General features: G+C 49.9%; 1 protein-coding gene across 5 annotated transcripts in view; it reads left to right on the top strand.

Moving 5' to 3' along the window:
• The window catches only part of ABR (ABR activator of RhoGEF and GTPase), a 118,604-nt gene extending 97,939 nt beyond the window's left edge, over nucleotides 1–20,665 (top strand). For 4 of the 5 annotated variants that reach the window (XM_081844081.1, XM_081844082.1, XM_081844083.1 and 1 more), the window contains 7 exons: nucleotides 12,222–12,281; nucleotides 12,452–12,561; nucleotides 12,854–12,993; nucleotides 14,479–14,613; nucleotides 15,672–15,777; nucleotides 17,466–17,616; nucleotides 18,528–20,665. In XM_081844081.1, the coding sequence (XP_081700207.1) occupies nucleotides 12,222–12,281; nucleotides 12,452–12,561; nucleotides 12,854–12,993; nucleotides 14,479–14,613; nucleotides 15,672–15,777; nucleotides 17,466–17,616; nucleotides 18,528–18,617 (792 nt within the window). In that variant the 3' untranslated portion in view covers nucleotides 18,618–20,665. Of the gene's footprint in view, nucleotides 1–569; nucleotides 987–12,221; nucleotides 12,282–12,451; nucleotides 12,562–12,853; nucleotides 12,994–14,478; nucleotides 14,614–15,671; nucleotides 15,778–17,465; nucleotides 17,617–18,527 lie in introns of those variants that run through there. The other variant, XM_081844085.1, reaches the window with a different exon arrangement.
• Nucleotides 20,666–20,976: the final 311 nt, after the last annotated feature.

The following is a 20,976-nucleotide window of genomic DNA, read 5'->3' as shown; positions in this document are numbered from 1 at the left end:
AGCCTGGTCTACCTCACAGGGTTGTTTTTAGTATAAAATAGAGGAGGGAAAGAAAACAATCATAACAAACTTAGAATGTTAGCAACCCAACAACCCTTACTTAGCTTAATTCTCAACCCAGTGAATTCTTTTGCTCCCAGATCTACCAATTAGCAGCAAAATCTACAAGTTTTCCACTGATTTTCTGTCTGTTATAAAAGAATCTAGACGAAATAACTGAGCAAAGGGGGTCAGAAACTGTCTTGTTTTGGTGGCTTGTGCTCAGGAGGGGACATCTGGCTGGCCCCTCACAGGGACAGATGGGTTAGTGCCTCCATCTGATGATCCAGCATAGGGAGATATTGATGCTGCTTTTATCGAGAGCTGCCCACCCCCTAAAAGGCACCAACCTACGGGCCACTGGCAACCCATTGACTAATCCTCTTGAGAAAGTCTGTGCATGACTTAGGGAAGAGGGAAACAACCTGGCGCTTGAGGGGTTAACCCAGTAGGGGGAAAGGGGGGGGTGGAGAAGCTGCTCGGAAGGGGGCGGAACAGAGACTGGCTTTCCTTGCTCCAGCCTGTGAGAGGGAGTGTTCCCCTCAAGTCAAGTCGGAGAGGATGCTGGAGAGATGAGGGGCTCTTTCTTGCAAAGTCTCTGAGGTTGCACGGGAACCAGCGGCCTCCAGGATGCCCCCCGCCTCAAACTGCTAGCCAAAAGGATAATAGACCCTCTCAGAAATCTTTGGCATCTCCTCATCCATTGCTGATTTCCAGGGGTGCTCCCCGCACCCAAGCAACCCCCCCCCCGCTGAACTGGGGAGAAAGCCAGCAAGATGACAGAGGTGCTGGTGCAGACCCCCGAATGCCCGCTCAACCTGGCCTCTGAGCAGCTGGACCACTGCTCCCTGGACAGCTCGGAGGAAGAAGCCTCCGAGGGCAAGCGGACCCCCAACACCGGGTCCAGGCTGTGGGGCCGGGTGCGCAGCAAGCTCCTTCGTCAAAAGGTGGGCTGGGGGTTGCTCTTCCTTGCATCTCTCTGCTTATTTTGGGAGGGGGAGAGGGGAGAAATGATTGGTTCATATGCTGCTGTCTCCTGCTGCAGTGAAAGGCATCACTTTTGTGGCTGCACGGTTAAATTTTTGGGGAGCGGTGTTTTCAATAATTGTCTCCTTTTCCGAACTCTGCATCAACTTGCAGTTCTCTCCCCCCTCTGGCGGGTGGGGAGTCAAATTGCCTCTCAGGGTACACCCAAAGCTTTCATTTCAGACCCCCTTTTTTTTCTCTTCACAGCCTTGCTGTGGGAATCCCCCACCCACCATGTGAGATAGCTACTACAGCTCCCTTACTCTAATCTCCTGCTGGTGCCTTTTTTTGGTCATGGCATAATGTAGGATCGGAGTTGTACATACTGAGATCTAGCTGCTTGCGGAGTTCACGGTCTAAGAGGGTGATGCGACATGCAAAGGAGAGTAGCTGGACGGTTCTGACACTTGTTAAGACTCCATATTTCTCAGGCTAGGGAGATAGTTTGGATGTTTTCTGGCAGTCTCAAAGTTGATTAACTTCTTTTTAAAAAGAGACCTTCATTTTTACCTTCATTTCATAACCTCATAAACCTTGGGGCTGACTGGTTCTTAAAGCAGCGCAGAAGGTGTACTCTGTGGGGTTTTTAGAGAACACTCACTACTTTGTAAGAATAGGTTCTGGGGCTGAGATCGCTCCCAATCCCTTCCGAGTTCTCCCCAAAGTGTAGTCTCTTAGGAGAGAAAGGGTCAGCACTCCTGGGCTGCTGACATGCAGGGAATGTGAGATGCGCTTTGTGCAAACGTCACCGGAGCTACTGGCATTTTTTTGTTTTGTTTCGTCCTTTCAAAGGTGACAGTGGAGGGACGTGCGGGTCTAAAATGCTGCCTCAGGGCTTCCAGGGGACACCCAAGGACTAACAGACCAGACGTGGGATTCCTTGCTGGAATCTTCTAGCCCAAAGTTCCTTAGTCTTTTGCATGTGTGTTTATGCAATCTCTAGGTTTCTAGAGGTGCATAAAAAGACTGGCTGCCTTAATGCCTTTTCCTGACTGTAGCTTTGAGAGTGGGATGAGGGGAGCCTGCTTTTCAGGACGCTCAAGGTTCAGCCGCTAGACTCTCTGGGTAGGGCTGGGGGTTTTCTTTGCCCAAAATAATGGAGAGCCACTGCTGGCTAGCATCGAATGCTCCTGAGCTGGATGAGCCAATGGTGCAGCTTCCTCTGTTTCTGTTTAAATTGGCCCAGCATTCCTTCATTCCGAACCATGAGGACCGGAATCTTGTTTTATTGTTCCAAGGAAAGGGCCGCAGCTCAGCCGCACAGCATCTGCTTGCAATTCCGAAGGGCTGACCCGGTCCCTTCAAGGACCGCAGTGGTAAAAAGTTGTTCTGTACCCCTGGTGTTCATATTCCAGGAGGTCTGGAGAGGGGCCTCCCCTCATGCAACGGTTTTTATAAAGTGGGGGCATGATTTAGTTAGGAGGTGGAATTTGTGGATTTAATTAACAGCCCCTTTCCTCTCCCCCCCCCCAGTTATTTGAGCTCTGACACCCCCTACAGCACCTTCTGTGTCCGCTTCTATATAGGTGAAGACCTCTGATCCTCAGCTCTTGTTTTGAACATGGAAATGGGTTGTGTGTGTGTACTCAAGAGTCCTTAAGGTAGATCAGCAGTTTTGAACTGTAGCACCCTTAAGACAGGGTGCAAGAAGAGATGGTATGTGTGTGTTTCATCCCTTTAGGTGTGAAGCTAGGGGGTCTCGTGACAGTTTGTGAGGATCAAAAGACCCTCACTGTTTGTTGTGCCAAAGTTTAATTTCTAGGAAGCACAAGGTGCAGTCGTGGTGTGTGATCTGCATGGATTCCCTGTGGTTTTTGTTTTTCTTTACACTGGCTGCCCCAAGGAGAAACTGAGTCCACAGGGCCAAGGGAGGGTCTCCTTATAAAGACTATTACTGACTCTCACTGTTCTGCCTGGCTGGTTTTGTTGTGATGTAGCGTTCAGGCACCATTGATCTGATTTTTGTGCCTCCTGCTGATTGGCTGGCTGGTCTCCAACTCACCCAGAGGCAGTGTCCTCTCCTGCTGTTTTACTGCCCTGGGGGGCCACTCCATGACACAGCAGGATGATGTGCCTTCAGCAGAGGGTGCCTGTTGCCTCCCTGTGCGAGTCACTGATCTGTGTCAGAATTCTGGGTCCACAAGAGTGTGTCTGTCTGTCTGTCTGTCTGTCTCTCTCTCGTGTGTGTGTGTGTGTGTGTGTGTGTGCGCGCGCGCTAACAGTCAAGCATATCTTTACTTCAGAGGATGGGAGCCCCCACCCATGCCTCAAAAATTGGCTAGCATGAATTTTGGGAACACTACTGCACCTCTCTTTTATTATTATTTATTTTGTTTATTAATAGCTTCCCATTAGGCATACCAAAGCAATGTACAATAAAATGACATAAATATAAAACAGTTTACACAGACACACACACACACACACACACACACACACACAGGCAAGTGATTTCTCCCCTTCTGGGAGCAGAGACCAGGTTGATGGCTTAGCGCTCCCTCCCCTTGTTGCTTTGCTGTCTGCCAGGAGGGAGCCAGACTCTCTCTCTGGAAAGTGGTTATTGGCCAGCAGGCTTTCTGGTCCAGTGGGGCTGAGCGGCTGTTGCCATGCTAACTGTCTGGTGATGGGAATTGGAGCAGAGCAGCTGGTGAGGCCTCAAGCGCCTGGGTGGTGCTGCAGAGCTCCCAGGACGATGCCTGAGGATGACGGCCCCCTTAATTGGAGGGTGTCTGCATGGAATTGATCTGGACCATCTATGCAAGCCATAGAATTGCTGGGCTGTCGGGGGCGGGGGCGGTCTGGACCTCTGAGGGTCTCCTATCCGGCACAGCCGCCAACGGCATCTCGGCTGAGCCTGGAAAGGCTGATGAGGCCCAGGATGTCGGGGGCCGGAGGTCACCTTCTGTGATGGGACCAGAATATTTCCCTGGGATCCTCAGCAGAGGACAGATCTCCTTAGGCGTTTTTTGTGCCAATTTGATTTGCTGTGACTCCCCCTTATCCGCTTAATACTTGAGAAGTTTGTGAATGAGCCATCGTTTTCGTGGCAGCACCCCTGCTTTGAGTGTAGAAGGTCCTGGGTTCAGTCCCCAGCACCCCCTTGCCTAAAACCCTGGAGAGCTGCTGCCAGTCCGTGCAGGAGATTAAGGGGCCCAGTGGTCTGACTCGATAGAAGGCACCTTTCAGCATTCCTGTTTTCACCCCTTCAGATCAGACCCTCAAAGACTAGAGCCTTGTTTTTAATATGAGGGAGGGGACCCTGAGATGCAGCTTCCTATGTTATTCTCTTGCACAACTAGACATGGCTGCAATTTTCTGCTCTGGCTTGCCCTGCAGATCAGCTTGAGGGGATGGGACATTCTGTGCATGCTCAGGGAGGCTCTCTCCTTCCCTTCACCCATTCAGGGCTGGGCTCCAGCGACTCTGCTGTGGCTGTTGTTGTTTTTAATTAGAAGCATGGGCCTCCCTTCTTTTGAGTGTGTCTATCCGCATGTGCAAGGGCGGGCGGGGGGACGTGCAACAGGTGGCCATGCTTGTTGTCCGCCAAGGTTGGCATGAGGCCCTCATTGAGATGAGACGCTAAGCAGGCAGGAGCAGCAGCTGTGCGCGAGAGAGAGCTTGTTTCCTGGGGTCTTTTGTGTTCAGCTCTCTCTACGGGGGATGGAGGCGGCGCCCGTCTCTCGGAGCTGGCGTGCGCTCTTGTTGGGGGGTGGCGGGGGTGTGTGGCTTTCCTGCCAGAGATATCCTTCCCTCCTTTCCATGGGACCACCCAGGATCCAGGAGGCGACACTTGACGTATCAGCAGCTCTCTTTCCCCCAACTCCTTTCCCCAATGGAAGATCACATCACACCCGATTCCAGCTCAGATGGTGCCGGCCCTAATATTAGGCAAAGTGAACCAGCTGCCATTGATAGCCTTTGTTCTCCCTCCACTGTCGGAGGCAGTGGATGCTTCTGAATGCCGGTTGCTGGGAATCGTACACGGGAAGAGTGCTGTTGTTGCACTCAGGTCCTGCTTGTGGGCTTCCCTATAGGGGCAATCTGGTCGGCTACCATGAGGACAGGCAGCTGGGCTGGATGGGCTCACTTTGAGCTGGTCTAGCAGCTGCAGGATTCTTCTTCTGTTGGAGTGGACTGTGTCCAATGGGCTGCCTCTTGCCCACTGAGCTGCCTCCAGGTATCCTGGGCGATGCTGTCTAGTGACAAGACTTGAAGTAAGATTCGGCTGGGTATCCAGCTGGTTTCTGCACAGTGAGCTTCGGAGGGGACTGACTTGTCCTCCTGGCGGGCAGCAAAATGTCTTGGGCCAGCATGCCCAATGGTCAGCAATGGACTGGAGTTGCAAACCAATAACATCGGGTGGGGGGTACATCCCCCCCCCCCGGATGATCAATTTAGCACACTCATTTTCCCCCAAGGGGCAGAAGATGGCATACATGGTTGTCTCCACCACCTTGTTTTATGCTCACAACGACCCTGTGAGGTAGGTCAGGCCGAGAGATTGTGACCTAAGCATCACGCAGAGGGGTTTGAACCCGGGTCTCCCCTCGCCCTAATCCAGTTTTGTGACCAGACCACCTACACCCTGACAAGCGCTGCTTGGAGATTCAGGGCAGAGGATCCCATAGCTGGTCATTATGAACGGTGAGGATAGGCTTTAAAATGGGGTTAGACTAATACATGCCTGTGTGTGTGTGTGTTACAGAGGTTGGTGGGGTGCTGCCCCATTTGCCTTGACAGACAACCCACTGCTTCTTATGCCCTCCTGCTTGTGAGCTAAGCTGTACTTAGATTGTCCAGTCTAGCAAGACTTTGTCATTGCTGCTTTTCTGGTGTGTGTGTGTTTTGCTCTCCCCACCCTGTTCCTGAAGGTTGCCGAGTTGGTGTCTCAGCCTTTTTCTGCAGAAGATCTCCACTCTCTTCTGCTTGCATCGCCAGTTCTCACCAGAGCACAGCACAGGCAGTTGGCACGCCAGGTCTCAAGGGCCCTTTTGGAACCTGAGACCGTCCCGGCATTGTGGATGTGCAGCGACACCTGATGTGGTGTTGCTGGGGCAGGTTGTGTTAGCATTGTCATCACCAGCACCATCATTTTATTCATGTGCCACTTTCACAGCTATGAGGAAAGGCTGCAGTGTCTGGGGCTTTTTAGTTTATAGAAAAGGCAAGATAGAAGTATATGCAATTTTACATGGCAGTGTGAAAGTGGAGAGATATATTTTTTTTCTCTCTCCCTATCTCACAACACTAGAACTTGGGGACTTCCAATGAAGTTTCATGTTCTAAGTTTCAGGACAGATTTTAAAAAGGAATTCTTTAACTCTGCAGCGCAGAGTTAAACTATGGAACTCTCTCCCACAGGAGTGATGACACCAACTTGGAAGGCTTTAAAAGAGGATTAGAAATGATGGCTTTGTCTCCACGGTTAGCAGCAGCAATGTTTCTGAATACCAGTGATGACCACATAGGTTTAGGATTCAACAATTTCATGGAGGAGAGGACTATCAATGGCTACTAGCTGTGATGGCTATGAAGCTAGTAAAACCTTCTTTAATGGGGTGACAGCAGAACAAAAGCCCGGGCTGATGGGTGTTCCAAAACCGCTGGAGAGCACCAGGTTGGCCAAGGCGCTGGATAGAAGCCTCGGGATGCCCAACCTCTCCCCAGCCATGTTCAGCTCTCTTAAAATCAACAGCGTTCTTTGTCGCTGAAGTTGTGTGCCTTCTGTGGTCTCGCTATCTGGAGCCCTGTCTCCCACCTTCAGCGCCCTATTTCTAAAGTATCTCCCTTTTGCAGACATGAAACTGCCCAAGTATGAAGATCTCCATCAGAGGCCCATCTCTGTGTCCTTCTGTCATGTGGGGTGGGCAGGGGACCCCCAAAGGCCCCTTTTGCTTGGCACTTGCTCAACTTTTTTTCAACACCAGGAGAAGACCTCCTCCTCTTCCTAATTTTTGTGCTTCTGCTTTTCTTCTCTCAGACCCATTTTTTCTTCTTTTAACTTTTTTTTCCAGCTTCAGAAGAATCCCTTTTTTTTTTTTTTTTTTTGAGCTTGGTGTTTATAGTAGGTTTTTTTCTTTAACTCCCAAGCACATTAAGATCTTTGCTTAGACCTGAAAAACAGCGTATGTCTGAAATATTTAAAAAGTGAGCTGGGAGTGGGGTGAGCAGAGCTGTTGCATAGCTGTCAACTTTCCCCTTTTCTTGCGAGGAATCCTATTCGGAATAAGGGAATTTCCCTTAAAAAAAGAGAAACGTTTACAGCTATGACTGCTGTTGTGAGGTGCACACACAAGACATTTGGTGCAGTATTTTTTAAATACTTTTTTTTTTTAAGGAGGCTTTAAACCTATAACTTACAATAGCAATGAATGGTAGTTTGCTTTGTGGAGCATCTTGCAGCTCAAGCGGGAGCTGGGTAGTAGTCCTTCATCCAAGCCCTACAGAGCCACCCATCCTTCAGTCTCTGCCTTTCCGCGAGGCAGAAGAGCCCGAAGTGAGCAAATTTCCCCTCTCTCAGATCCGGGGTGGAGGGAGAATTCCTGAAAGACAGGTTTATGGCGTTACCCATGAGGCCAAGCTGGTTTTCATAAAGCCTTTTTCATGTAGGGCCCTGCTGAAATCCCTTCCATATGGGATCTCAGGCCACTTCAAAGGGCCAGTGTCAAGGGAGGCTCTGAGTATGGGAGCTTGCGGTTGTTTCAAATTAAGTTCAGTGCAATTGGATTGTGTTACCAAAGGGGCGGGCAAGCGCCTCTTTCTTCCCGCGTGCAAGAAGTCATTGAGAAAACATTTTATTCTGAAAAGGTGGCTAACCAATTTATTCAACACCATAAATTAAGGAACAGAGTCAACTGGGCTCCCTGAGCTGAGGATCTGGTGGGTAGCAATTGCCACAAAATAGATACATCTGGGGGCTTGACAGGTCTTGTTTTGGGTGGGGAGATCAGCCAAGGTGGTGTTGTTTGCCAGAGGCCTCAGCAAGGGATTGTTTTCTCTGCCCCAAATAAGCCCTCGCTGCTTGTTCCGATTTTGCATTGAAATAAATGGGACCAGGAAGTCAAGACGCAGGGCAGATCATGCTGTTGGCCTGGCCTCAATTTATCCAGTTCAGGATGCAAGTTGGCAGACTTTGGGCCCTTTTGCAAAGTGTGGATTTGTTTGGGCTTTTAGCATGCATGGGACTGCAAGACGAAATCCAGCTTTGCAAATTATACAAAAGAGCTTTTGAGGATGCACGTCAGCAGCCTGATTTTTTTGTTTTTTTATTTAAGAGAGAAACAACTATTCCAAGTTTGCAAAGTCTTCCGTGCCTGGTTGCCTAGAAGCAAGAAATGCTTCACCAAAGGCAACTGCCTGTTTGAAAGTATTTTTAAAGCTGGCGTGGTGGGATTATGAATAGTGTTGGACTAGGGCTGGCAAGGCCCAGGGTTCAAATCTCCACTCAGCTGTGAAATTTGCCAGGTGACCTTGGACCTGTTTATCTCTCTCTCTCAGCCTAACCTACTTACAGGGTTATTGTGTGGATAAAAGGGACCTTTTTATATCACCCTGAGCTCATTTGGAAGAAGAGTAGAATGTGGAAAAATATTAAAGCAATTGTTTGACAAAGTATTTTGGTGGATTAAGTAACCTGGTTATAACGTAAGTCTTTTGGTGGATTGAATAACCCAATTTTAATTCATGGGGCTGCAAGTTGAGGGCATACCTTTCGGGGTATATGTAGCTGTTTTGGTTTTTAGGCTGTGCTGTTCCAGGGAATGTTTGCAGAAAGGATCAGCAATGGACAATCAGAATCTTTTGGCTTTGTGTGTACTTACTGTGCTGGAAATTTCTCTCCCGGCCCCTTCTGTCTCTAACCAAAAAGGCACCTTTTTGATGATTTTTGTCATCTTTGTTGATGACTTTTGTGATGGTTTGGGCAACATGCAAATGTCATTGATTAAATGCTCAGCAGTTTGATTAGTTGTCCTGGACACTCTTTAATCGTTTGATGACCCTGACACAGGAAGCTGCCACGGGTTCATTCTAGCTCAGTGTTTTCTACTCTGACTGGCAGCAGCTCTCCATTGTTTCAGGAGGTGGACATTCCCACCGTTACCTGGAGATGCCGCTGGTGGTGCTCTACCTCTGAGCTACAGCTCTTCCCCCAAATTCCCTTGGCCTGCATCTCGCGCTGTAGCTTTGCTCTAGAACCAAGGGGCATGCGAGGAGATTTAGACTGAAAGTTAGAGGAAACTTCTGAACTGTGAGATCTGTTCAGCCTTGGAGCGGATAGCCTCAAGAGGTGGTGGGCTTTCTTCTCCGCACTGGAGATATCTTAAGCAGAGGCTGGGATGCTGCAATTGCAACGGTCTGCATTAATTCAGCAGTGGGGTGTGCAATATGACCTTTGAGGGCGCTTCCAACTCTGCAACGCTGATCATAGAATCGTAGAATTGTAGAGTGGGAAGGGACCCCTAGCAATGCAGGAGTCACAACTAAAGCATCCCTGACAGATGGCCGCCCAGCCTCTCCTTTAAAACCTGAAAGGAAGGAGTCTCCTGAGGGAGTCTGTTCCACTGTCAAACAGCTCTTACTGTCAAAAAGTTCTTCCTGTTGTTTAGCCGGAATCTCCTTCCTTGTAACTAGGAGTCATTGGTTAAAGTCCTGCCCTCCAGATCCAGGAAGAAGACAGGCTTGCTGCATCTTCCAGCCCTTGAGATATTCTGGAGGTGGCAGTTAGTTAATTTTAATGAAACGAGAGCAGTAACTTGCAAGCGCTGTTCAGCCCTGGAGGTGCAGCTGGAGTGAATGTCTTCGTGCGGCGGGCAACGATTCTGCCTTCATAGAATCTCAGGGTTGGAAGGAACCACGAGGATCATCTAGTTCAATCTCCTGCAATGCAGAAATCTCCACCCCACGTGGGACTCGGACTCATGAGCCTGAGATTAAGAGTCTCATGCTCTACCGACTCTGAGCTATCGCTTTCAAATCACCTTCGACCCTTCTCAGGGGTGGGGAGAAGGGAATGATCACCCCCCTGCAGCCTTAAGGCCTCTGGCTCTGGTGGAGGGGCTGGGAAGGGGAGACTTTCTTCTCTGATGGTTCTGCGTGGGGCTCTTGCCCTACTCCATCTGCTTGTCTGCCAGCCCCATCCTGCAGCCTCCAGGATGGGGGCTGTGTGCTTGCGGGAGGCAGGGGGCCCCGTGTAGCGTTTGCTGCCTGTAATGGTGGATCAGCAGGGTGGGACCACGCATCCCCTCTGAAGTTTGTGCTCAGATGGCTGCTCCCGAGATACCAGGCGCCTTGGGGGGAAACCGCACGCACCCTGAAGGAGCCGGCACAGCAAGGGGGCCCGGATCTGCCAGCCTCATGGAACATCTGTGACCCAAACTCGCGCAAGGGCTCCCTCCCTCGGATCCAGGCTCTGTCCTCCTGTTTGCAAAGGACCCGACGGGTCATCTAATCCAGCCCCCAAGTTAACCTGTTTGTTTGCTTTCTTGAAAAGAAACAAACATCTGCAGTGAGAGGGAAAACAGCCCTGCAGCCATGCATGGGTGGGGAAGCTCAAATGAAAGGAATAAGGTAGGTAGCAAATGTTACTTATTTAAGCTGGTTTGTCGTCTCCTACCTTTCTTTGTATACTAGGTGCAGGGAACTTCTGGCTCCTGTGGAAGCTGCTGAACTTCAACTCCCTGCAGCCCCTCAGCAAGTGTGGCCAATGGGCAAGGATGGGGGTTACAGTTCAACAACTATAAATAACTCCCATCTGTATTGTCTACCTGGGATAGCTCAGTCGGTAGAGCATGAGACTCTTAATCTCAGGGTTGTGGGTTCGAGCGGCACCTTGGGCAAGAGATCCCTGCATTGCAAGGGTTGGACTAGATGACCCCAGTGGCACCTTCCAACTCTACCATTATATGCTAAATGCGTCTGAACAGCAGTTGCTGGAAAGCATAGGAAGGGAGAGGGCTTTTATGCTTGAATCGTGCTTGTGGCTTTCCTCTAGGCATCTGGTTGGCCACTGTGAGAACAAGACGCTGGACTGGCGAGGCCATTGGCCTGCCCTATATGGAATATGCCCCAGGTGCTAACCAAAGAAATGGTTCAAAATGTGCACCTGTTTTTCATGCACAGAGCAGCTCATGTGATCCAAGGTCTGAAGTCACCCCCTCCTCCATTTTTTGTCCAACTTGCCAGCGTGATCCGCTTGTCTGTTACCTTCTCTCCTGTTGCACACCGGTGCTACTCTGGTTCCTGGGAAACCCAAGGGCCTCTTCTGAAAAGCCCAGCACGACCCATTTCGCTTTTGAGACAGGCTGCACTCCCAGAGTGCGGAGGCCTTTCGGAAACAGCTCAGCCGCCTTTCCCAGGAGACCACAAGCAGGGCCGTGTGGAAGACGTGGCCTTTTGAAAATTATTTTAGGAACCGGTCTACAGAAATATCCCTGATTCATGGGAGCGTTTCTTGGTCGATCATGAAGCGGAGACGGCCATCTGTTATCTTTTTCCAACGGGGCTTTGGGTCCTGCTGAGCCTCTCCTGGAACAAGGACAACTCATGCCTGTGAAATGAAACGCTGCCCACGTCCTCCTCCTCCAGGTTGCAGATGAGGGGCTGCCCCTGGATGATGGGCCTATATCCAGCCCCCAAGCCATTCGTTCAAGTGCTTGGCATTCTGTGCAACTGGACTTCTTACAGGTGTCGCGTAGTACCCGTTCTGCAGCTGTAAGAAACCAATCACTTGGCATGGTACTTTGGAACTCCCTGCCTATTGACATCAGGTTGGGGCGCCTTCACTGTACTCTTTTGATTTCCTGCTAAAAACATTTTTGCTTAGACAAGCCTACCAGGCATGTAGAACATTGGCAACTGTTTTAATCTGGTTTAACAATCAATCCCTCTTCGCAGGGAATTCTGGGAGTTGTAGCTCTGGGAAGAGAATAGGGGTCTCATAACAACTCTCAGCACCCTTAACAAACTACACTTCTCAGGATTCTCCGGGGGCTGTTTAAAGTAGTATGGTGCTGCAGTATGTATACTGCAGATGGGGCCTGAATAAATCTATCCTTATGCTACCTGACCCAGCACTCTCCCTTATTATTTTGTGGTCTACCTTTTTTGGGGGTGGATATTTTGGAAGCTCATTCTCTCCTGTTGTTCCTTTTTTGCAGCTGGATCCCCAGACGGTGCAGACCAAGAACTGGCACATGGATGTGATTGAAATGAACGGGGTAAGAAGGGGAAACGGGTCGGGTATCACGCCCCACGGTGCTTGCCCAAGATCCCCCTTCTCTCGTGCTCTCACTGCCCACCCTGGACGCTCCTCTCCCCCACCCCACCCCTGTAGTAGAGAGTTTCTCCATTGCAGGATGTGACCTTGACCTTGAAATCTCCCTTTCAGATCAAAGTGGAGTTCTCCATGAAGTTCACCAGCCGCGACTTGAGCCTTAAAAGGACCCCATCAAAAAAGCAGACGGGAGTCTTTGGGGTAAAAATCAGCGTCGTCACAAAGTACGTTGTGATCGGGTCCGGTGGTGGGTGCAGGGCTGCCCTGATCAGTGGGGTCTGGTGACGTTTTGGGCAGAGGGGGAAGGAATGCCAGCCTGGGCCTTTGCAATATTTGTTTGTTTATTGTGCCTTTTCAGGTCTTCAGCCACTCGGGGCTAATAAGTTCCATTTAAAAAAAACAAAAACCCTACTGCTTGCAAACATAGGGAAGATGCAGGCAGCTTCTGCAAGGGCCTGGCTTCTTAGCTGGGCTCTCTCCTGACCCATCTCTCTCCTCTTGCTTTCTCGCTTCCAGGCGCGAGCGCTCCAAAGTGCCCTACATTGTGCGCCAGTGCGTTGAGGAAGTGGAGAAGCGCGGCATTGATGAAGTGGGGATCTACCGGATCTCGGGGGTGGCCACGGACATCCAGGCCTTGAAAGCAGCCTTTGACGCCAGTAAGTTCCCCCTTGCATCTTTGTTGCTGCCGTGCCAGTTTCTTTCTCTATCTCATGGCTTGGCCAAGGATCTCTTCTCCGAGAGCAGCCAGCCCCCAGTCTTTGTATCTGGCATTCGCACGAATATGCTGCCACTAAACACGGAAGTTTTTATTTAGCTGTTTTCTCTAATAATGTTTTTAGGACAGTTTTAACTGTAGCTGCCCTTAGAGCCAGCATTGTGTAGTGGTTTATGGTGACGAGGGTTCAAATCTCCACTCGGCCACGACATGTGCTGGGTGACCTTGGGCCAGTCACTGCCTCTCAGCCTGGCCTACCTCACAGAGCTGTCGCGGGAGACTAAATGAGGAGGGTGAGCAACACATATGCCACCTTAAGCACCTTGGAGAAAAAGGTGGGATATAAATACAGCAGCAGCAGCAACAACAACAACTGTCTTGAATTGTAATTGTTTATAGAATGTTTTAACTATTTTAGATGGGTTTTTTAATTGTGTATTTGTTTGCTGCCCTGGGCTCCTTTGGGAGGAAGGACCAGGGTATAAATTCAAGAATAGATAAATCATTATTATTTATTTAGCTACTTTTGTACACAGCTGCGGGCAGGATTCCTGCATCGTAGGGGGTTGGACTAGATGACCCCCAGGGTCCCTTCCAACTCTATGATTTTATGTTAGTGGATTTCCATCAGCTCCAGCCAGCTTGGAATGATGAGAATTGGGAGTCTGCCTACATCTGGAGGGGCACCATGTTAGACACTCCTGGCTTAATAGATAAACATTTGGCTGCACCATTACGGATATTCCGTAAACACATCTGTCCAAGTGCCTAAAAGCAGCAGTCAAAATGTTGAAGTGCAATAAGGCATTGTTAATATTTGTAGAGGGATACTGTCCAGCTTGATGAATGGGGAAAGATGTGTCTTCCAAAGACATCCAGAGCAGGTCTCTGCTGTAACAGGAGAGGGAAGAGTCTTCCAAATATTGGGGGCAGCAGCAATAAATGCCTTTTTAAACCCCCCTCCAACACAGTCAGTCGCCTTCCCCTAATCTCACCCTTTTCTTTGCAAATGTATCTACTCTTTTTGTTTTAAAGCCAAGTAAGCTATCACCTCATCTTATGGTTCTGAAGCCAGATGGCTGAATTGAAAGAAGAAAGGGAATTAGCTGGATCTTGGCCTGATTTAGCAGGGGAATTCTTGAGGATGGTGGGGGTGGTTTTATAGCTTCAGTGGCAGGGTCTCCGCTTTGCATACAAAGGCCCCAGGTTCGGCACCTGGCACCTGGCAGGTGAAAAAAGAGGAAGATCAGGTTAGCAGACAATGGGAAAGATCATCTCTCTCTCTCTCTCTTTGCCTCAGACCCTGAATAGCTGCTGCCAGTCAAAGTTCACAGTATTGAACTAGGTAGACAAAGAGTCTGATCTGGTATATAAGGCAGCACATTCCCCTTCCAGCATTCCTCTTTCATTTGTTTTAATTCTGTAGACAGCAAAGACATCCTGATGATGCTGAGCGACATGGACATCAATGCTATCGCAGGCACCCTGAAGCTGTATTTCCGCGAGCTCCCTGAGCCTCTTCTCACGGATCGGCTTTATCCTGCTTTTATGGAGGGTATCGGTAAGGGAGCTTGTCTTACCTGTATTTGCAGAGAGGCGGAGCAGGAATTCCTTGATACAGGCTTGGAGCTCAGGATTCAGGGAGTGGGTGAGACCCTAGCCAGGACAAAGAGGGCAGGGGCAAGTTGTCTGTATCATTTCTCTCACATCTGGACAGGCGTAGAAACCCCAGATATGGCCTAACAACTAACACATCTTTGCAGCACCTCTGAGTGTTAATTTCCTTTTTGTATTTTATTCTCCCCACCCCCAAGCCCTGCAACCAGCTCAGGGCAATATGCATGGAGTATTTATTTATTTATTTATTTATTTATTTATTTATAGCATTCATACCCTGCTCTTCAGCCCAAAATGGCTTACACACAGTCAGTTAAAACGAGACAGTCCCTGCCTGCAGGTTTACGATCTAGAAAAGCACAGCACACAAGGAAAAAAGGACAAGGAGGGAAGAAGGAAACATAAAAGTTGGGCAGCAGTTCTTAAACTGCTGTGCCATCTGGCACAGTTCATGGGTAACAGGAGCCTGGTGGAGCTGGGCTTTCAAGCAAAACTGATGGAATGAGCCCTGCTTTCCATTGCTCCCACTCAGGCAGTCCGCAGAATGGCTGCCCCCAGGTAACAGTCTGATGAAGTTAGCTTGTTTTATTAGGGGGAGGCTGTTACTTTGTGGTAGAGCCCCTGCTTAGCATACAAAAGTTCCTAGCTTCAATCCCTGGCAACTTAAAAGTAAAAGGGAAATGAGTAGCAAGCAGTGAGAGAAGCCTCTCTTTGCCTCAGACCCTGGAGAGCTGTTGCCAGTCATTTGGACTAGAAGGACAAATGCTCTGAGCTGTCCATCTTCACAACCACCCTGTGAAGTAGACCAAGAACAGAGCATCTGGAGAGCTTCATGGCTGTCTGAGGTTTTCATGCTGGGCATCTACTGGCCCTCACTGGGTCTTTTGAGAATGAGTGTGCAGTTTGGACTTTGGAGGTTCTGGGTACATTAGCAAGGCTTTTCCAGAGTGGTTGGGGTTTGGGCGCTTGCCAGCTCTCTCACTGCCACCTTTCCACCCCCAGCGCTCTCTGACCCAACAGCCAAGGAGAACTGTATGATGCACCTTCTGCGTTCTCTGCCTGACCCCAACCTCATCACATTCCTCTTTCTGCTAGAACACTTGAAACGGTAAGTCCCTCCTGTCTCGAGAACAGGGAGACTGAGTCTGTGAACGGGGAGCACTGCAATCGGGTACGGCCCAGAGTACAGGGAGCCTGATATTTTGTTTTTTATCCTGCTGTTCGACCTAGAAAGTCAAAAAGTGGCAAACAAATCAAAGTCTAGCCAACCAACATAGCAAACTTTTTTTAAAAAAAGAAATGCTAGAACGGCAAAAATACGAAATTCACTCAAGCCAGGGCCAAGCATTGGTAAAACAGTTGTTGGAAGAGGATCTAAGCAGATCGGCCAAATGAAATGATCTCTGGCTGGTGCTGAAATATTTGGCTGGTGCCAGGAGAGCTTCCATGTGGAGGGCATTCCAAGGACTGAGGGGCCACCACCACAGAAGCCCTGCAGAGGGGACCCCCAGTTCCCAGATTAGCTCTGCCTTTTGGCTGCGAGGTCAGCTCTTTGTGTCTCATTGGAGAGCGGATGATCCATTGCTGGGAAGCACAGGTGTGGAGAACACTGCTGTTGTGCTCTGGTCCTGCTTTCAGGCTTTCCCCCTTGGGCACCTGGTTGGCTGCTGAGATGCTGGACTAGGTGGGCCGTTGGCCTGATCCAGCAGCCAGGCTCTTCTGGTGTTCTTGTGTTCAGGGTCCATGGCAAAGGAAAAAAACCCATTCCTAATTTTCCACTTGCTTCCCTTGGGGCGGAGCAGAGTTCAGCGGCAGATGCAACTCTCTTTATATAAAGAGAAACTGCTTGCAGACTGTTTGGAAACCTCAGCCGCCTCTATAGATCCTGAAAGGGAGATGACAGAGGGGTTTAAGGAGATGGCGCTGTCACTTAGCAGCCTGCTCTTGAGGGCTTGGATGTGGACGGGCTCCGTCCTCCTCCCTCCCTCAAGTCACTCAGCTTCTGCCGAGGACATGGAATCGATGTAGGAGCTGCGGCTTGGCCGAGTGCCGGGCAGGCCAAAAGCTCCTCTGCACCAGTGGGAATTTGGGGCTGGAATCTTGTGTTAATTGGCACATCCCTCTTCCCTGTTTTGTTTGTTAAGAATCAAGCAGTGGAGGTGGGGGAGCAGGGGGGAGAAGGAAGATCCAGCAGCAGAAAGAGGTGGTTGCAGGACGGGGGGAAAGCAGCGCTGCGTCCTGGAAGGAAAATCCACTTGGCTCTCGGCTCGGAAGAGAGGGCACAGCCAGTTCCCACATCTGTTCTGCTGGACGCCACTCAAATGGAGCACAGCTTGTGTTATTGGGGCTGGAGCGCAGCTGCCTCCTAACATGGCAATATTTTGACGCTGGTTTCCAAGGCGATAGCTGGCCATGGACCAGCACAGCCAGCAGTAGTTTCCGGGGAAGGGGAAGGTGTGTGTGCACGCCGGAGGAAGTTTTGGATGATTTCCAGAGCCAAAACCTCAGAGGGCAAGTTGGCAGGGGGCGGGAACTGGGAAAAGCGGATGGTGCCACGTCAAGGCGGGAGTTTGAAGCTGGGATTGTGTCCCTTTCACATGTGGAAATTGTGTGTGTCCAGAATGAGGGGTCAGGCAAGGAGAAAGAGAGAGGGGGGAAATGGGGAGAAATTCCATCTGATCTTCTCCAGCTGGGCTACGGTGGAAAAGCCTGCAAACCTTGTCTTAGCTGACTTAGAAGGCAGCGCCAAAATCTTGCGAGTCTTTTTGAAATGGGTCTCTCTGTCTTTTTGCGCAGGGTGGCTGAGAAGGAGCCCGTCAACAAAATGTCCCTGCACAATCTGGCCACTGTGTTTGGCCCAACGTTGCTGAGACCTTCTGAGGTGGAGAGCAAAGGGCAGCACCTCACGTTGGCCTCAGATATCTGGTCCCACGACGTAATGGCGCAGGTACAGTGGGTGGGGAAGAGAGGGCCAGGGGGCAGCAGGCAGAGGAGCAGACTGCGTCTGGATGGGCAAGCTCCCTCTGCTGGGCAAACTTTCAAACTTCACCCTGGAAGCGCAGCTGCTGTATACAGTCATACCTCGGAATGAATACGCTTCAGCTTAAATATTTTCGGGGTGCGCTCTGTGGCAACCCAGAAGTAACAGAGCATGTTACTTCCGGGTTTTGCTGCTCAAGCATGCGCAAAAGCTTAAAATCATGTCGCACGCATGCACGGAAGCTGCAAAACGTGACCCGCGCAATCACATCTTACGTTCACTTCAGTATGTGAACGGGGCTCCGGAATGGATCCCGTTTGCATCCAGAGGTACCACTGTATATAAAGTATGCTCAGGTAGATCGTAATTTCATTTTTAAAACCTCTGAACTTGTATTACCTTCTTGTGCATTAATCTTTTTAAAAGCATAGTGGATAACATTTTGAAAACTGCTTTAGAATTTGGAGAGGAATTGTAGCTTAGTGGTGAAGCACACACTTTGCGTGAACTGAGCACAGGAATGCTTCCAGACCTGCCTCATTGCTCAGTAAATGTCCCATCTGTCTTTGCCCAAATTCCTGCTGGGCTCCCTTAATTCGAGGGGCAGTTTGAGGGGCTGGTTAAATAACTGAAAGAGAGAGAGAATGTATCTTGCAGCTCCTGGGCACATTGCAGCTCTTCCTAAAGCTGGCCCTTCTGGGTTCGTAGCTCTGTTCCTGCTGTGCTTTTTATTCCATCAACTTCACAGGGTGGCAAATATAAATTCCGCAGGGATTCCATCAGAAGACATCTCTACCTATCAAGAGCTGTTCTCTGTTGGGGACGCTGCAGTGTGTGTGAGAGACTATCCTGATTTTAACCCACTTTTCCTTTTGCAGGTGCAAGTGCTACTCTACTATTTACAGCACACGCCCATCTCCTTTGCCGAGCTCAAACGCAACGCACTCTACTTCTCCACGGACGTGTAGCCCCGGGGCCCTGCAGCCACCTGCATTTTTCTAAGCCGAGGGGCGCAGCACGGACTCATGAATCTGAGCACGGATCCTGCTGAGAATAACGTCGCTGCCCTGGAACCAGACGCTGCCCCATATCTCATGGGACGATTTTGTATCAGCCCACCCTTCTTTCCCCCCTGCCCACCTCCCAGCACAGTAGTCCACGTCTCTCGTACTTCTCGTGTCCAGGAGTCATTTTTTACATTCCATTTGTTGAGCAGTGGGAAGGAAGCGAGCGACGGATGAAGACACAGCCTCTTGTTTCTTCCCCAAAATGGTTGCCGCCTTCTGGGTCCAATAGAGCTTCGCTGCAGCCAAGTCCTCTCCTCCAGCCGGCCTCGCCACCCGCAACAATGCTTGATCTTTTTTGCTCCCTGCCTTTGTGGCCTGCATGTACGCTGCTTGCTTGGATTTTCCTGCTTTGGGAGGCTTAAGGAGGACACCAAGGGCTCTTCCCCTCGTCCTGGTCAATCTACATTCTTTTCGCTTTTGTCTCGCCTGACAGATCTGGTTGCTGAACTCTGCATTCTTTTACCCCAGCTGGCAGGGCTGAAGATAGCAGCATTTTTGTTTTTAAAAAGCCCTGCCTATTCCAGCTCCCCCCACTTTTTTAATGCTGGGGGAGCCTCTCGTCCTGTGACTCCTGTGCCTTGGTAGGCTTTGTAACTGTGCATAATGTGGGGGGGGGGTAAAGCAGCCATCTTCCTGATTTATTCTGTAAAAAGGTTTTAATAATGAACCTTGATGGCAGGAAAGTGAAGAGAAAGTGGCTGTTTGCTAGTCTTAGATGTGCGTGTGACAGAGAGTGATACCTACCTCCCCATCCCCGCCGCCTTGCTGTGTTGCCCACAATCACTTTATTTATGGTTAGATTATCTTGGGACTAATTCAAACTTAATCCTTAGAAAGGAAATCAGATCTTAATGCGGGCGAGAGTGTCCTGCTCCCCACCCCTGAAAGGATTATTTGGCTGGCCGAGAGGAAGGCAGGAGGCTGGTTGCCCTGTGGCCATGCCTCTTGCAGGTGGCTCTCGCTAGCCAAGCTTGGCCAGGGAGCCAGCGGGTATTTCCTGCTCCCGCCGCCTCCACATGGCTTCGATCCAGCCCAGCCATCCGCCTGGGCTGTTGGGCACATTTCCCCCAGGAGGGTGTCTGGAAAAGGGGCCGTTTCTCCATGCTTCACGCAGCATGGCTTACAGGGTTCAGCTAAGGAAGACTCAGGTTGGATGTCAAAGGTGTCATTTCATCCCTTAAGAGCCTCCACCTGCACCCCTCCCATTTCTCTCTCTCTCTCTCTGTGACAGACTGGGTGAAGCAGCCGAGGAGAGTTCAGCCCTCCGAAGGAGTGGGGGCTCTGTGTTCCCGATTGCCACCCCACTCACACACCCAGGTGACAAGCAGCAATCCAGCAATGAGTTGTATTGGCAAGCTAGACAGCCCTTTGTTTCATGGAGAAGTCCCCCACCCTCACAAAAGAAATTACTTCCAGGCCTGCCCCTCCACGTTAGGTGACTTCGGCCACACTTTCTGCCCAGGACAATGGAATGTTCTGTGGCTCACCGTTCAGGGACCAGAAATATTTTGCTGGCCAGAGTTGTTATTTTTCGTGCCCTCCTGCACAGATCTTTGTGGGTCTGCATCTACCTGTATGTATGTGTCTGTGGAAGCTGAAGTCATTCCTAAGCCAGAGCGCCTCCGCGCACTTCTGAGTGTCAGAATCTGATACCAGCATAGCCAGCCCCCCCTCCCCCCCCAACTACACTTGCTCTTTTTTCTGATGGTGAGGAAGGGGAGACTGGGACTCCTGGAGCTACAGGTTAGATTAGAAACTGTATAATTGATATTTGACTTGTTTAAGGATATATATTATATAAATATATATATATATTTTTGGTTGTGTTCCGTTGCAGGTTTTTTCTCCCCTCTCTGTAGATGACAAACTTTAAATGGATGTAAACCATGTGAGGAGATTAAAAAAAAAAAAGTTAATAAAATGCAAAGCCCAAACATTTGCACAAATTACTTCCGGGGTGTTTGGTCTTTCGTATCTCAATCAATGTTGAAAAAGAAAAAGATTTGGCATAACTAGCTTGGACACATGACAGGAGTAATAATTCAATTGGCAGAGCACCTGGGAGACCCTGCCTGAATCCCTGGAGAGCCACTGCTGCCAGTCAGTGTAAGATGTGGGTGCCCAGGGGTCTGACTCAGTAGAAGTCAACATCCTAGGCATCTAATACAGGAGCAGCCCATGTGCTGCCCTCCAGGTGCTGCTTAACTAAAACTCCCCTCACCCTTGAGCACTAGCTAGGCCCGGACACTGGTGCTGATGG

The sequence above is a fragment of the Podarcis erhardii genome (genome assembly GCF_964252035.2).
Source record: "Podarcis erhardii genome assembly, chromosome: 16".
Classification (NCBI taxonomy): domain Eukaryota; kingdom Metazoa; phylum Chordata; class Lepidosauria; order Squamata; family Lacertidae; genus Podarcis; species Podarcis erhardii.
Note: the sequence above shows the minus strand (reverse complement) of the source record. Positions and strands in the feature narration are given on the sequence as shown.